Below are 17,946 nucleotides of genomic sequence, written 5' to 3' on the forward strand. Positions count from 1 at the left end.
TTGCCTGCTTATAGCTCTTCTATCCCGTAGAGCTCCTCATTCCCTGTACTATTAAGTCTGAATCTTTTTGCATAGTACATGAAACTCTCCATTGTCTAAACCTTCCAAATTATTCAAATTATTTATTGGTTACTCTCCTCCAACAATTTTATTGATTTTGTTCAAAGCCATCATACTGGAATGCCTTAGCTCTCTACCTCTTTGTCTGGTAAAATGATGATAGGCGTAGCAAGTGTGCAATTTTTGCTAGTTTTATGGTTTTATTAACACAAATACTACATGTACATAAGCTGTCTATTCATTTTCTTCACTGAATAGCTTGGCATTGGGATTGCTGACTTTGATGGCCAGCCAGGCTGCTGTTTCCACAATGGTTTTGTGGTCCCTGGAGGAGACACTGAGAGCAACCTCTGCACAGAGAGATTTGTTGCACATCAGCAGCATTTCAAGCTCCTTTACATTGTGGACTAGGAATTTCTGGAAGCCACTGGGCAGCATGGGCTTTGTTTTCTTGTTGCTCCTGTAACCAGTGTTGGGCGTCAAGATCTGGACCTTGAATCTTCTGCACACCCTATTGTCAGTGCTTCTGGGTTTCCATCAGTTGCTCTTAATTTTGACACATCGGTCTGACTGGTGCTGGATAAACTTCTTGACCTTCGGTTTAATGATCTTACGCATCACCAGAGGTCTGAGGGTGACCATGATGCCAAGTAAGAGATGGTTGTCACCTCCACAGGCAGCAGCAAGGAAGAGAGGGGTGAAAGTGAATTTTTTTTTTTATGTTGTTCATACGTAGACTTACTTAATAGTAAAGTCTTGGCAGCCTGATTTGTCTCCTTTTTAAAATTTTTAAAATTTTAATTTAATTTTAATACAGTTTGGGAACCACTAATCCTTTTTTTAAGATTTTATTTATTTATTTAGAGAGGGAGAGCATACATGAGCAGGAGGAGGGGGAGAGGGAGAAAGAGCATCTTTCTCAGGACCCTGAGATCACGACTTGAGCAGAAATCAAGAGTCTGATGCTCAACCAACTGAGCCACCCAGGTCCCCCTAGCCTTTTCCCTTCTGTAGGAAAAGAAGGAAAAGATCATTATCGGTTTTCTCTCTAATTACATACCAAAGATTCATAATATTTACATTCATTTAACACAGAACTGTTCTTTTGAGAGTATATTCTGTTCTATGTGCTAAGGAACCAGCCAGGGATAAGTCAAAACAAGGCAGCATTAATCTATCATGGATCTTACATTCTGTGAAATAAACAGACAATAAAATTAATCAATTAATTTAATTTTATGGATTGGCGATAAGTGCTATTAAGGAAATAAAGGATGGCCTGAGAAGAGAGGTACATTGGGGCAGATGGTCCATGAAGAGCTCTATGAGGAAATCACATTTAGATGAGACATAAAAGAGGACAAACCAACCATGCAGTTGGGAGAAGAGTTTGCTGGGCCAGGGAACATCAGAATGTATTTGGGAACCTGAAAGACTAGTGTGGTTGAGCATGTGGGAAAGGGGGAGAGTAGTACAAGTTCACCATGGATTATGCAGGACCTTTTGGCCAAGGCAAGGAAAACACTGAAAGATCATAAGCAATTAAAGGATGCACCTGGATGCAACAAACACCACAGATGAAAGGGTTATAAGATGGCAGGAGCAGAACTGAGGAGACAGACCAATTAGGAGGCTATCATAATGTTCATAAAAGCATCCAGTATTCCTGAAATCTTGAAGCTCAGATATTATATGATGACATGCAGGAGATTTTTAAAACATGATTACCATACACAGGCACTGTGTTGGTGGTTAGGTCCTGGAAGTGAATTTTCAGTGATGAAATGCCTCTTTGTCTCTCCTTGTCTGGTCTTTGCCTGCTTCTCCAACCTTGTTTTACTGGCTGCACCTCACACCCTTCCCCCATTCAGGCAACCTTCTCTCCATTTCCTCCAACATGCCCTACTGTTTTACTCCTTCAGTCCTTTGCTGCTCTTGCTGATCCCTCTTCTTGGAGTGCTTTTTTCATTCTGTTCTGATCACCCCACCCCCAAGCTACATATCTTTAAGTCTTAGTTCAAGTACAAACTCTTCTATGAAGTCTTTCCCAATGTCCCAATTTGAAATAACCATTTCCGCTTTTGCACCTGCTCATACCATGAACAGATGGCCATTTTTTTAGAGAAGGAGAGAGAGAGAAAGGAGAGGAGGAAGGGCAGAAGGAGAGAGAGAATCCTAAGCAGGCTCCGCACCCAGTGAAGAACTGATGTGGTGCTCAATCTCACAACCCAAAGATCACAATCTGAGTCAAAATCAAGAGTCAGACACTTAACTGACTGAGATACCAAGGCACCCCTTTTCTTTCTCAGATGGACATTTTAAAAAAATATTTTATTTATTTATTTGACAGAAAGAGACAGAGATCACAATTAGGCAGAAAGGCAGGCAGAGGGGGAGGGGGAAACAGGTTTCCTGCTGACCAGAGAGCCCAGTGTGGGGCTCAGTCCCACTACCCTGAGATCATGACCTGAGCTGAAGGCAGAGGCTTAACCCACTGAGTCACCTGGGTGCCCCTCAGATGGACATTTTTAAAACCATGTTTGAGTCTTCACAAAGGCCATGAACTCTTGCCTTATTTATTTACATATGTATTTATTTAATTATCAGCTCTTGGCATAGAACCTGGCTATTTTAAGTAATTTCATTGACTTAGAGGAATGGAAGGGAGGAAGGGAAGAAAGAAGGAATGACAACCATTTGTACAGTGTTTCAGGGGTGCCATCAGTGAGCAAGAATGCATTCATGGGAATCGATGGCCCCCATTTCAGTAAAATCAACAGGAAAACTATCCCAGCACAAAGCCATCAGCTTCTCATAGACCTGAGACACCATCGTGACTCTGCAGCAAAGTGAGACCTTGCTCCAGATTTCAATGAGACTCAGTTATCTGAGTAAGTAGAAGAATCCCTCAGAGCTACACAGGGAGGGTTTACTTACAAACACTGTAAATTTTCTAGCTTTCCATTTTTCTAAATTTGTTCCCATCTTTGAAAGAATTTCTAAAGTCCCATCACTTCTTAGAAGTCTTTTCAGTTCAGGAGGGACAAAGTCATTGGATTCACAACAATTTTAGCCCAGCAGATTAAGAGTAGGTGCTCTGAGACTCTGACTTTACTATTAGCTCTGTGGTTTTACGCAAGCTGCTTAACACTTCTCTGCCTCAGTTTTCACGTGTGAAATGAGGACAATAATGGAATTTTTACCATAGAGTTGTAAAGTGGATTAAATGTTTAGAATAGTACTTTGCATGTAAGAGAGTACTAGGTAAATGTTAATATTTAATATTACAAGTTGTTAACAGTTAAAATTATGTTAACATATAAACAAGAACTATCAAATTCATTTTCTTCATTCCATCCTTCCTTAAATAGGAAGAATGTAGGTTCCTCTATTTTAATTATCATAACATTGCTTATTTTAGAAGTCATGGGATTAAACATACTGGCTACATAGAGGATATAGTTTCACTTTCTGTATAAATATGTCCACACATAACTTACAAAACAGGAGATTTTTCATCTTTGAATCCTCTGAGGTATTTGCTGTTTCAGAGTCTATATTGGCAATGGTGAAACTTGGCAAGTTAGCCAATCTTCTATAATGGCAGAGAAATGGCAGAGCAACCTTGCCTATGATTCATAAAAATTTAAACAAAGCAATATCTGTCGGATGCACCAGGACATATTTTTTCTAAACTGGACTAAGCTGAACAAAAGTATAAAGCTTATTATCAATCTCATTTTCAGTTCCTTTGAAATCTTTTTGTGAGTCTTCCCTATCTAAGGAGACCAGCCATCAGAGAAGAGTCGATGTGTCATAGGGGATTAGGTTAAACAAATGCTTACAGAAATTTGGTATCCTATTAAGAGGACTTTCCATTCTCTTATTAAGAGGCCATTCGTACCCTCCTTAATAAATGAACCACAGAAGGCTCTAAAGAGGGTGGGGCCTTTAGACTGTCAAGGGATGCCTGATGTTTCACCATGGACAGATTCCAGATTATGTCCCCAAGAAGGATGACTAATTAATAAGTCAATAGATCATCCTTCATTAACATTTAAAGTCAAAAAAACAAATTTTTTTACACGTGGGTTGTGCCTAAATTTGAACATTCATGATTATTAATAAAAGTGAGACTATGCTAGTATTCACAAGCAAGTTAGACCCACAGACATCTCACAGTCTTACAAGAACCAAGTTCCTAAGTCCCTCAAGGGAATAGAAACTGTTAGCCAAAGAGTTTTCTTGCTTTTTCCACAGCCCCTCTCTCCAGATTCCTCTGGACATCTGCTGAGGCATTCCATCTTCTTGAGGAATAGGGGAAACAACTGGACTCATAGAGAGCAAGACTGAAATAGGACATGAAGTGTAACTCAGGAGACAGGGGTTTGACTTGGTTTTGCCACTTCCTAGTTGTGTTTCCTCATGAATTCACTTAACTTTAGCTTTCGTTTACTCAATAAAATATTGTGCTTTCCCTCCATCTCACAAAGTGTTACTCTGAGGATATTAGAATTTTCTAGAAAGCATTGCTCTGTAGACAATTCTAAGCTAAAAAGTGACATGCAAATGTCACTATGATTCCACTCGTTCTATATCCTGGAAGTGAGGTGCAGGTGGCCTCTTGTGTTAGACCACCTGAGTTTAAATCCAGGCTCCCACTCACTGTGACCTTGAATAAGTTTCCTCATTTGTGAAATATGAAAGGGAAGGACACCAGCATGGTACTTAGAACAATGCCTAGAACTTAGACAGCATTCCATAAAAGTTTGGGTATGATCCAGAAAGGACTTTCTTTAAGTGGCTACCCCTTGACTGTGTGTGAGCTTGTAGGAGGCTGAGGAATGAATAAGATCTACATGCCACCTTTGGAGGTTTCACAGACTTGTGAAGGGCAGACACTCAAGTAAACAAGTGTTATGATGGAGATACAATGGGGTAAAGCTTAGGGCACAGACTCACTCCTAACTCCCCACTCTGTCCTTTTGCTCTTACTCAGTTTCCCCCGCTCTCCCAAAACAGATTGTCTTGATAACTGCATTGACTGTCATGGCTTCACCTATCAACAGTGCATGAACAGAGTCAAGACCCCTAGCCCAGAATTCCACTCTCACTGCAGGATACCTCCGTGTAGCTTACTTTCTTTCCCCTGTACCTGACCCTGTACTTATTTCAACTAACCCTTCAACCTCAACATTGACCAAACTATGATGATTTTATCAGAGAAATGTTATGGCCCACTTCACGACTCCTATACACACCTACACTCATCTTGACTATTACAGAGCTTCCTCAGCATCTTGGTGCCTATAGTCTCAACCTCCCCTCCCCCAACTCTCTCCCCACTCAGCCACCTGAGTTATTCTAAAGTTGGTATCTGCTCACAGTAATCCCTCTAGGAAATCTTCAGTGGCTTCTTATTGCTAATCCAACAGTATCTTCTTAGGTCTAAAGGACTTTTAACACAAGTCTCAGGCTCCTTTCTACTTTTTTCCATATTTCTCAGACCTCAACACACAAAAAAATACAAGGCACCTTTCCAGAACGCATCTGTACACCCTATACGTCTCCACTTCTGCTCTTGTTGATCCTGCTGTTTCAAATGTCCTATCTGCCATCCATTCATCCACTCATCTTCTTTCTCATCCTTCAGTGTTCAGCCCAAGTGCCACTGACTGCATATCACTTTCCCTGATTAGTAAATCCCTCAAGATCTATTGTTCTTTCATCTGGATGTATACTTCCATGTAGGTCCAACCAAATGAATTAGCAGTTTTGGGTAAGTCAAAAGTGGTCAAATAGCAGTAATTTAATATATTCTTCCTCTTATAGCATTTATCCCATTTCATTAGACTTCTTAATTTAAATGTATTCCTCATGTACCCTGTCTTCTTCACCATTGCATGCCCAGTGCCCAGCAGAGTGCCAGACAAGAAGTAGATGCTTATAAAATACTTAAAGAATTCAAGGTGACTGCTATGTATGGATCATAATACTTTGTTAGCCTCCCTTAAATCTTGGTCTCAGTCTATCTCTCAGGTTCCTGAGGCTTGACAGGGGTAAAGCTAGTCACTCAGGGCTGTTTTCTCAAGTTAGGAATGAAGTTTTTTTTTTTTCCCCCGTTTTCCATCAGAACCCTGCTCTCTCTGCCTACCAACTAATTATTACCTAACCCAGAAAAGGAAAAATCTACCTCCAGGGCTATCCTTCTTTAAAGCAGAAAGTATATAATGTGTAATGTTACTATTCAGGATATTCATTCATTCATTTATTCATTCATTCACTCATTCATTCAATCATGGGGATCTGATTGACTCTGGGAATATAGCAATAAATAAGGCAACCAGAGATGATGAATTTGGAATACATTTGCTCTCTGTGCCTAGTCTGAACATTTTTCAAGAATCACCTAGAGAAATTTTGAACATTTAAAAAATCCTCTATATTTGAATAGTTTTAAGTGTTTTGTACATTTCAAGTCATCTAAAATTTTTTATCATAAGTTCAAAGTTCAATTTTTATCATTGTTGCAAAGGATGTCATTTAGCATATATTTAAATATAATGACTATATCATTTTAAATATATCCAATGAAATTTGAATATTATAATAAGCTAATACCCAAGACCAGCTATTAAAAATATATTTAAGGTTTTTTTAGAAATTTTAGACCTTTCCTTTTTCTCTTTGAACTCACATTTCCCTTATACTTTTTCCTTGGATTTTATACATATACATGAAATCAAAAAGCTGCATATTTAGCTCAATTTATGAAAATTGTCCATCATATATCTTACTGGCAAACCAATAAGCTAAATTACACTTCGTTTCAGAAAAATGCTGCCTTTATCTTTTAAGTTCAAATAAATGTGCTAATAAGCATTGTAATATTACAAAAACATTGAGAAAAAAATTACAAAATGAATCCTGTAAGGTTATGAAAAGTAGTCAAGATTAAAATAATATAGATCTAATATAAATGATCCATGTTCATAAATTGTAAAAGATGAATCAATATGCTAGTTCTCATTAACCAATATGTAATAGAGCAATGAGTGTACAGCTTATGATATAATGATGGCACCATTCTTCCAATAAAAATGTGTCTCCCTCCAGTTGAAAGGCACAGAATGGTAGAAGAAAGCAAACTTGATCCAACTACATGCTATCTGAGAGACACACTAGACTCAAAGATACAAGTGTGAAGTAAAAAGAAAAATATATACCATGCAACCAGTATCCAAAAGAGAGACAAAATAAAGAAAAAAATTGTTCCTAGAGACAAAAAAAATAAAATGTAGTAATAAGAAAGAGAATCCATCAGGAATACAAAACAATTATAAACACAATGCACCTAACAACAGAGTCCTCCAAAACATGAAATAAGATACATAAATTATAGGGAGAAATAGATAATTCAACAATGATATTTGGAAACTTCAAAAACCCACTTTCAGAGGGAGGAGTCAAGATGGCGGAGAAGTAGCAGGCTGAGACTACATCAGGTAGCAGGAGATCAGCTAGATAGCTTATCAATCCATTGCAAACACCTACAAATCCAACAGCAGATCAAAGAGAAGAAGAGCAGCAATTCTAGAAACAGAATATCGACCACTTTCTGAAAGGTAGGACAGCAGAGAAGTGAATCCAAAGCAGGGGGAGGGGCTGGCTCCCGGCAAGCAGCAGAGCAACAGAGCACTAAATCAGGACTTTTAAAAGTCTGCTCCACTGAGGGACATCGCCCCAGAGGCTAAACTGGGGTGAAGCCCTCGCGGGGTCAGTGTTGCCCCAGGTTCCACAGGGTCACAGAAGGATCGGGGGTGTCTGAGTGTCGCAGAGTTCGCAGGTATTAGAGCAGGGAAGCTGGCTACAGAGACAGAGCCTAGGAGTGAGCTCTCAGCTCAGGATTACCTTGAACCGGTCACAGGCTGGGTGAGCTCGGAGTGCGGCCAGAGGCCAGGGAGATGGGGGTAATTGAGCGCTTTTCTCTGAGGGCACACTGAAGAGAGGGGCCCTGAGCTTTCAGCTCCTCCAGGCTGGAGACTGGGAGGCCGCCATTTTCATTCCCGCTTCAGAACCCTACGGAAAGCATTCAGGGAACAAAAGCTCCCGAAAGTGAACCCCAGCGAATTACTTAGCCCCGCACCTGGAGAGGGCGGTGCAATTCCGCCTGGGGCAAAGACACTTGAGAATCACCACAACAGGCCCCTCCCCCAGAAGATCAACAAGAAATCCAGCCAGGACCAAGTTCACTTACCAAAGAGAAGAGCAGAATTCCAGAGCAGGAGAAAGCAAAGCATGGAATTCATGGATTTCTCCCCATGATTCTTTATTCTTGCAGCTAATTTAAATTTTTTTATTTTATTTTTTTTCTTCATCTGATTTTTTTTTAACTTTTACCCTCTCCTCTTTTAACGTTTTTTAACTAGTTTATCTTAACAATACTTTTCATAGAAAAAAAATAATAATCTTTTTTGAACTTTCATTATTATAGTCATATTTTATCCTTCATTGTATCTAACTTTTTTTTTTGTATACACATAGGGTTTTTTCTTCTAAAAAATTTGGGGTACAACTTCTAATAGATCAAAATATACCCTTAATCTAGCTCCAGGCTAGTTCTAGTCTCCAGCCCGAGTAAAATCTCTCCACTTTCTTTTTCTTTATTCTCCCAACCAACTTACTTTATCAACTCCTTTTTTAGAAATTTAAAAAAAATTTTTTTTCATCTTTATACGCGTATTCTATCCCTTCCTTGTGTTTACCCTTATATATGTTTTTCATTCTTTAGGATTTGGGGATGTAGTTTCTTCTAAGAGACCAAAATACTACCAAAATTAAGTGGGTGACCCTGTTCTAGTCACCAGTCTAATATATATTTTTTTTCTTTTTTATATATTTTTTAATTTGTTTTCTTTTTTTAATTTTTCTTTTAATGAACTTCTTTTTATCCCTTTCTCCCGTCCATGATTTGGGGTCTCTTCTGATTTGATTAAAGCGCATTTTCCTGGGGTCTTTGCCACACTTTTAGTATTTCATTTGCTCCTTCATATATTCTTATCTGGACAAAATGACAAGGCAGAAAAACTCACCACAAAAAAAAGAACAAGAGGCAATTCCAAAGGCTAGGGACCTAATCAATACGGACATTGGCAATATGTCAGACCTAGAGTTCAGAATGATGATTCTCAAGGCTCTAGCTGGGCTTAAAAAAGGCATGGAAGATATTAGAGAAACCCTCTCTGGAGAGATAAAAGCCCTTTCTGGAGAAATAAAAGAATGAAAATCTAACCAACTTGAAATCAAAAAAGCTATTAATGAGGTGCAATCAAAATTGGAGGCTCTTACTGCTAGGATGAATGAAGCAGAAGAATGAATTAGTGATATAGAAGACCAAATGACAGAGAATAAAGAAGCTGAGCAAGATACAAACAAATACTGGACAACGAGGGGAGAATTTGAGAGATAAGTGATACGATAAGATGAAACAACATTAGAATAATTGGGATTCCAGAAGAAGAAGAAAGAGAGGGGAGCAGAAGGTATATTGGAGAGAATTATTGTAGAGAATTTCCCTAATATGGCAAAGGGAACAAGCATCAAAATCCAGGAGGTGCAGAGAACCCCCCTCAAAACGAATAAGAATAGGTCCACACCCTGTCACCTAAGAGTAAAATTTATGTCTTAGCAACAAAGAGAAAATCCTAAAAGCAGCTCAGGAAAAGAAGTCTGTAACATACAATGGTAAAAATATTAGATTGGCAGCAGACTTATCCACAGAGACCTGGCAGAAAGAACTGGCATGATATATTCACAGTACTAAATGAGAAAAAATGGCAGAAAGAACTGGCATGATATATTCAGAGTACTAAATGAGAAAAACATGCAGCCAAGAATACTATATCCAGCTAGGCTATCATTGAAAATAGAAGGAGAGATAAAAAGCTTCCAGGACAAACAAAAACTGAAAGAATTTTCAAACACCAAACCAGCTCTACAGGAAATATTGAAAGGGGTCCTCTAAGCAAAAAGAAGCCCTAAAAGTAGTAGATCAGAAAGGAACAGACAAAATACAGTAACAGTCACCTTACAGGCAATACAATGGCACTAAATTCATATCTCTCAATGGTTACCCTGAATGTTAATGGGCTAAATGCCCCAATCAAAAGACACAGGGTATCAGAATGGATAAAAAAACCAAAACCCATCAATATGCTGCCTACAAGAAACTCATTTTAGACCTGAAGACACCTCCAGATTTAAAGTGAGGGGGTGGAAAACAATTTACTATGCTAATGGACATCAGAAGAAGGCTGGGGTGGCAATCCTTATATCAGATCAATTAGTTTTTAAGCCAAAGACTACAATAAAAGATAAGGAAGGACACTATATCATACTCAAAGGGTCTGCCCAACAAGAAGATCTAACAGTTTTAAATATCTCTGTCCCTAACATGGGAGCATCCAACTATATAAACCAATTAACAATAAAATCAAAAAAACATATCAACAATAATACAATAATAGTAGGGGACTTTAACACCCCCGTCATTGAAATGGACAGATCATCTAAGCAAAAGATCAACAAGGAAATAAAGGCCTTAAATGACACACTGGACCAGATGGACATCACAGATATATTCAGAACATTTCATCCCAAAGCAACAGAATACACATTCTTCTCTAGTGCACCTGGAACATTCTCCAGAATAGATCACATCCTGGGTCACAAATCAGGTCTCCACCGGTATCAAAAGATTGGGATCATTCCCTGCATATTTTCAGACCACAATGCTCTGAAGCTAGAACTCAATCACAAGAGGAAATTTGGAAAGAACCCAAATACATGGAGGCTAAACAGCATCCTTCTAAAGAATGAATGGGTCAACCAGGAAATTAAAGAAGAATTGAAAAAAATTCATGAAAACAAATGATAATGAAAACACAATGGTTCAAAATCTGTGTGACACAGCAAAGGCAGTCCTGAGAGGAAAATATACAGCAATACAAGCCTTTCTCAAGAAACAAGAAAGGTCTCAAATACACAACCTAACCCTACACCTAAAGGAGCTAGTGAAAGAACAACAAAGAAAGCCTAAACCCAGCAGGACAAGAGAAATAATAAAGATCAGAGAAGAAATCAATGAAATAGAAACCAAAAAAACAATGGAACAAATCAATGAAACTAGGAGCCGGTTCTTTGAAAGAATTAATAAGATTGATAAACCCTTGGCCAGACTTATCAAAAAGAAAAGAGAAAGGACCCAAATAAATAAAATCATGAATGAAAGAGGAGAGATCACAACTAACACCAAAGAAATACAAACAATTATAAGAACATATTATGAACAACTCTAGGCCAACAAATTTGACAATCTGGAAGAAATGGATGCATTCCTAGAGACATATAAACTATCACAACTGAACCAGGAAGAAATAGAAAACCTGAACAGACCTATAACCAGTAAGGAGATTGAAACAGTCATCAAAAATCTCCAAACAAACAAAAGCCCAGTGCCAGATGGCTTCCCAGGGGAATTCTACCAAATATTTAAAGAAGAACTAATTCCTATTCTCCTGAAACTGTTCCAAAAAATAGAAATGGAAGGAAAACTTCCAAACTTATTTTATGAGGCCAGCATCACCTTGATCCCAAAACCAGACAAGGATCCCACCAAAAAAGAGAATTACAGACCAATATCCTTGATGAACACAGATGCGAAAATTCTCACCAAAATACTAGCCAATAGGATCCAACAGTACATTAAAAGGATTATTCACCATGACCAAATGGGATTTATTCAAGGGCTGCAAGGTTGGTTCAACATCAGCAAATCAATCAATGTGACACAATACATTAATAAAAGAAAGAACAAGTACCATATGATACTCTCAATAGATGCTGAAAAAGCATTTGACAAAGTACAGCATCCCTTTCTCATCAAAACTCTTCAAAGTATAGGGATGGAGGGCACATAACTCAATATTATCAAAGCCATCTATGAAAAACCCACCGCAAATATCATTCTCAATGGAGAAAAACTGAAAGCTTTTCTGCTACGGTCAGGAACACGGCAGGGATGTCCATCATCACCACTGCTATTCAACATAGTACTAGAAGTCCTAGCCTCAGCAATCAGACAACAAAAAGAAATTAAAGGCATCCAAATTGGCAAAGGAGAAGTCAAACTATCACTTTTTGCAGATGATATGATATTATATGTGGAAAACCCAAAAGCCTCCACTCCAAAACTGCTAGAACTTTTACAGGAATTCAGTAAAGTGTCAGGATATAAAATCAATGCACAGAAATCAGTCACATTTCTCTACACCAACAATAAGACAGAAGGAAGAGAAATTAAGGAGTTAATCCCATTTACTGTTGCACCCAAAACTATAAGATACCTAGGAAAAACCTAACCAAAGAGGCAAAGAATCTATACTCAGAAAACTATAAAGTACTCTTGAAATAAATTGAGGAAGACACAAGGAAATGGAAAAAAGTTCCATGCTCCTAGATTGGAAGAATAAATATTGTGAAAATGTCTATTCTACCTAAAGCAATCTACACATTTAATGCAATCCCTATCAAAATCCCATCCATTTTTTTCAGAGATGGAACAAATAATCCTAAAATTTATATGGAGCCAGAAAAGATCTCGAATAGCCAAAGGAATATTGAAAAAGAAAGCCAAAGTTGGTGGCTTCACAATTCCAGACTTCAAGCTCTATTACAAAGCTGTTGTCATCAAGACAGTATGGTACTGGCACAAAAACAGACACATAGATCAATGGAACAGAATAGAGAGTCCAGAAATAGACCCTCAACTCTATGGTCAACTAATTTTCGACAGAGCAGGAAAGAATGTCCAATGGAAAAAAGACAGCTTCTTCAATAAATGGTGTTGGGAAAATTGGATGGCCACATGCAGAAAAATGAAATTGGACCATTTCCTTACACCACACACGAAAATAGACTCAAAATCGTTGAAGGACCTCACTGTGAGAAAGGAATCCATCAAAATCCTTGAGGAGAACACAGGCAGCAACCTCTTCGACCTCAGCAGCAGCAACTTCTTCCTGGGAACATCATCAAAGGCAACGGAAGCAAGGGCAAAAATGAACTATTGGGATTTCATCAAGATCAAAAGCTTTTGCACAGCAAAGGAAACAGTTAACAAAACCAAAAGACAACTGACAGAATGGGAGAAGATATTTGCAAACGACATATCAGATAAAGGGCTAGTATCCAAAATCTATAAAGAGCTTAGCAAACTCAACACCCAAAGAACAAATAATCCAATCAAGAAATGGGCAGAGGACATGAACAGACATTTCTTCAAAGAAGACATCCAGATGGCCAACAGACACATGAAAAAGTGCTCCACATCACTTGGCATCAGGGAAATACAAATCAAAACCACAAGGAGATACCACCTCACACGAGTCAGAATGGCTAAAATTAACAAGTCAGGAAATGACAGGTGCTGGAGAGGATGCGGAGAGAGGGGAACCCTCCTACACTGTTGGTGGGAATGTAAGCTGGTGCAACCACTCCGGAAAACAGCGTGGAGGTTCCTCAAAAAGTTGAAAATAGAGCTACCCTATGACCCAGCAATTGCACTACTGGGTATTTACCCTAAAGATACAAACGTAGTGATCCAAAGGGGCATGTGCACCTGAATGTTTATAGCAGCAATGTCTACAATAGCCAAACTATGGAAAGAACCTAGATGTCCATCAACAGATGAATGGATAAAGAAGATGTGGTGTATATATATACAATGGAATACTATGCAGCCATCAAAAGAAATGAAATCTTGCCATTGCGATGATGTGGATGGAACTAGAGGGTATTATGCTTTGTTAAATAAGTCAATCAGAGAAAGACAACTATCATAAGATCTCCCTGATATGAGGAAGTGAAGATGCAACGTGGGGGGTTTGGAGGGTAGGAGAAGAATAAATGAAACACGATGGGATTGGGAGGGAGACAAACCATAAATGACTCTTAATCTCACAAAACAAACTGAGGGTTGCTGGGGGGAGGGGGGTCAAGTGAGGGGGGTGGGGTAATGGACATTGGGGAGTGTATGTGCTATGGTGAGTGCTGTGAAGTGTGTAAACCTGGCGATTCACAGACCTGTACCCTTGGGGATAAATACATTATATGTTTATTAAAAAATTAAAATTTTTTTTAAAAAAACAGCCAACCCCCCCCCCAAAAAAGAATGGTTTGTAGAAATGAACATTTGCAATCACTTTGCGAACACTAACTTTGAATACCAATTGAAGAAAACATTATCCCCTGCAAAGTGAGAATTCTATTTTTCTCATTAATAGACCTGTTTTACAAACACTTGAACTCAAGTATTATTACTGTATTTTCAATTTCATCAATAAAAATGTCGTGGGGAAAAAAAATCCACTTTCAGTACTGGATAGAACAACTTGGCACAAGATCAACAAGGAAATAGAAAACTTGAACACTATAAACCAATTAAATGTAACACGTATCTATAGAAGACTCCAGTCAACAACATGAAAGTAGATCTTTTTCTCAAGTATACTTGGAACATCCTCAAGGATGGACTTTATGTTAGGAAGCCATAACACAAATCTCAATAAATTTAAAAGCATGCAATCATACAAACTGTGTTCTTTGTCCACAACAGAATGAAATTAAAGTCATAATAACAGAAGGAAATTTGAGAATTCATAGATACATAAAAATTAAACAAAGTGCACCTAAACAACAACTAAATCAAAGAATAAATTATGAGTTAAGTTACAAAATAATTTGAGATAAATTAAAACATGCACAACATCCCACAACTTGAGACTCAACTAAAGCAGTAATCAGAGGGGAAGAGCTATAATGCTTGCATTTATAAAAAAATAAATATCTCAAATCAGTTATCCAAACTTCGGCCATATGATACTAGCCAAAGAAGCATAAACTAAAACCAAAGCAAGCAGAAAGAAGAAGATAATAAAGATTTAGAGCACAAAAAAATGAAACAGAGAATAGAAATAATAATGAACACCAATGAAACCCAAAGTTAGCTCTTTGAAAAAAAATCAACAAAGTGATCTTTAGGTAGGCTGACAAAGAAAAAAATATAGGACTCAAGTTACTAAAATCAGGAATAAAAGAAAGGATCTGGAAATCAACCTCAGATAAATAAAAAAGATTGTAAGGGAATATTATGGATAATTGCATGCCAACACATTAAAAACCTAGATGAAATGGATACATTTCCAGATAGACACAAACAACTGAAACAGAAGTAAGAAAAATAAAAAATCTGAATATACCTATAACAAAGAGATTGAATTAGCAATTTTAAAACTTCCCACAAAGAAAAGTCTGGGCCTGGATAGCTTTACTGGTGAATTCTATACATTTTAAGAAGAATTAATACCAATCCTTCACATATTCCTCTTACAAAAAATTAGAAGAAGGAACATTTCCCAACTAATTCTATGAAATCAATATTACCTGGATACTAAAACCAAAGACATCACAAGAAAACTACAGACCAATATCCTCTATGAATATAGATGCAAATATCCTCAACAAAATACCAGCAATCCAAATCCAGATTTATATATTTAATAGCATAAGCAAGAGGGATTTTTCTCAGAAAGGCAAGACTGGTCTACCATCTGGAGATCAATGTAATACATTACATTTAAAGAATAAACCACAGAAACCACAATCATCTCAATTGATCCAGAAAAAATAATTATTATTTTTATACCAATCACATAATGAACTAATAACATTTTGCATGTGTTGAGTTAAAATATATTACTCAAGTTAAATTTACCCGCCTCATTTTCTTTTTTCAGATGTGGCTTCCAGAAAATTTCACATTACATATACAGCTTGCATTTGGGGCTCATATTATGTATCTATGGAACCAAGATGATCTAGCTATATCTTTGAAGACCAGTACTCTTAACAGCATTGGGTATCTTTTGTGCACAGCTCCCTGTATTGCATACCAGAGGAGAAAAGTGAGACTGAGAATGGTTAACCTGCCGGGATTAACAAACTCTAATCTCTAAATATCAGAGTGGATACTGAAATTCAGTTCTGTTCTTAAGCTAGAGTATGCCCTGTTTACATCCATTGTCTTCCTTAGGGATCAAGCCATTACCATCATTTATGTGCATGTTTTGGATAACTGTTCTGTTTTGTTTTGGTTTTGCTTTTGTTACACCCTCCACCCCAGGACTACCACTGAGTTCTTCTATCTGGCCTTTGAGTCTACTCTTTTCTTTAAGCTGCATGGCTTGTAATAGCCAAAAGTTTTTGTTCCTTTATCTAAACATCTATTCTGTGCCAAACATTATAGAAGACTCTCTGCTTAAAATACTGCTAATCATCTTCACAACCCACACTTGGCAGATGATGGTTGTTACTCCCTTCACTTTCACAAAGAAGAGAAAACTAATGTCCCCAAAACTGTACTGCTAAAGTTACACAGCAACAGATGGAGTTGGGACTGAAAGCCAGGTCTCTGACTCAAGAGCCCCTATGTGTCCAGCATATCCCTCTTCCCTGTCTTCTGAAGTGACAGAAATATGGATCAACTGTGGGCCTAAAAAACATTAGTATTTATATATATAGTTCATGTACTTAGGAAAACTTTCTAAAGTTTTTTATTTTCATATTTTCTATTGAAAATTGAGGTCTATTTTTCTTCTTGCTATAGGTTATGTTCTGCAAATTTAATACATTGGCCTACACTTATAAATGAATTTTGGATATAAGATGACATAAACTCCTACAGTCCCACCTGGAGCAGAGTAAAAGTGAATAGATAACAGTAAGGATGAAGCACTTACCTGGGCTAATATTAAATATCTACCTTGAATGTTATCCAGACATTGCCTTTATACTTAATCTTTGTATAAAGAGGGAAGTAATAAAGCCTGGTACCAATAAACTTTATGCTTTTCTTTGTTACCAAACATTCAGAGTTGCCAAAAAAATTTAAACTTTTAATCTTTCTAAGATTCTAAAAATATTAAGATCAAATTTGATAGATGCAATATTCTTCATCTACATAAAGTTTAAATATTTAATATTTAGTCAAAATGCTTCTCCACTTTGTTTTGCAGAGAATAATTTCTCAAGTGAAGGAGTTAGCTTTCCAGAATGAAAGAAAAGAATCAAATGCAATATATCCAATATATACTGCCAGGCCTCATTATTCTAACAGGAGAAAAATTAGTATGCACATTTGAGAAGAATTTCTGAGTTTTTGTGGGCTATGTACATGGAAAACAAAATGCTTTCATTCTGAGATCACTACTGTCAATTGTTATTCATTTAGCAAGGTGTTACTGAAAACTTTTAAAGCATTACACTTTCCATCCCTTATGCTTTAGTAGAAGTAACAACCATTGTTCTTAGGGCCTGTCCCTGTGGCTCTGTTTGGCTCAGACATGTTGCATATCTCGGGTGACAGCCCAAGGGACAGCTAATGGAGCAGCAGACTGAGCTATGAGGAGATGGCGGCTTTAAGCCCAGGCTCTGTAAACTACAGGAAGCAAATTACTTTATTTCTGGGCTTTGGTTTTCCAACTCTAAAATAGGAATATTATTTGTTTTATCTAGTCACCAAGTATACTGTGACAAGGTAAGGAGATAAAAAGTGAAAATCTCTTTTCCAACTAGGGTTACAATGTGTTTTGTGTTTCAGCATGTGATTTCTTCTGCCTTCCAGCTGAGTTTGCCTTAGCTCAATATTCCATATTCATCCTGGGGCTCCACCCATGACCAGTCCAGCAAGGCTATGTTGCAGCATGTAGAACTCCAATTTAGTAGGTCAGTTTCGGCCTAGAATCTCACTGTTTATGACTCTGTCTAGAC

The 17,946-nt window shown here is 37.6% G+C and overlaps 1 protein-coding gene across 1 annotated transcript; it reads right to left on the bottom strand.

Annotated features, from left to right (window-relative positions):
- Positions 1–294: 294 nt before the first annotated feature.
- Positions 295–702, bottom strand: LOC308338345 (large ribosomal subunit protein eL32-like; the record flags this gene model as incomplete). Its single annotated transcript, XM_080796354.1, has 2 exons — positions 295–520; positions 632–702. The coding sequence occupies 2 exons, from the start codon at positions 700–702 to the stop codon at positions 295–297; spliced, it is 297 nt and encodes a 98-aa protein (XP_080652480.1).
- Positions 703–17,946: the final 17,244 nt, after the last annotated feature.

The sequence above is a fragment of the Martes martes genome (genome assembly GCF_963455335.1).
Source record: "Martes martes genome assembly, chromosome: 2".
In the NCBI taxonomy this organism is placed as follows: domain Eukaryota; kingdom Metazoa; phylum Chordata; class Mammalia; order Carnivora; family Mustelidae; genus Martes; species Martes martes.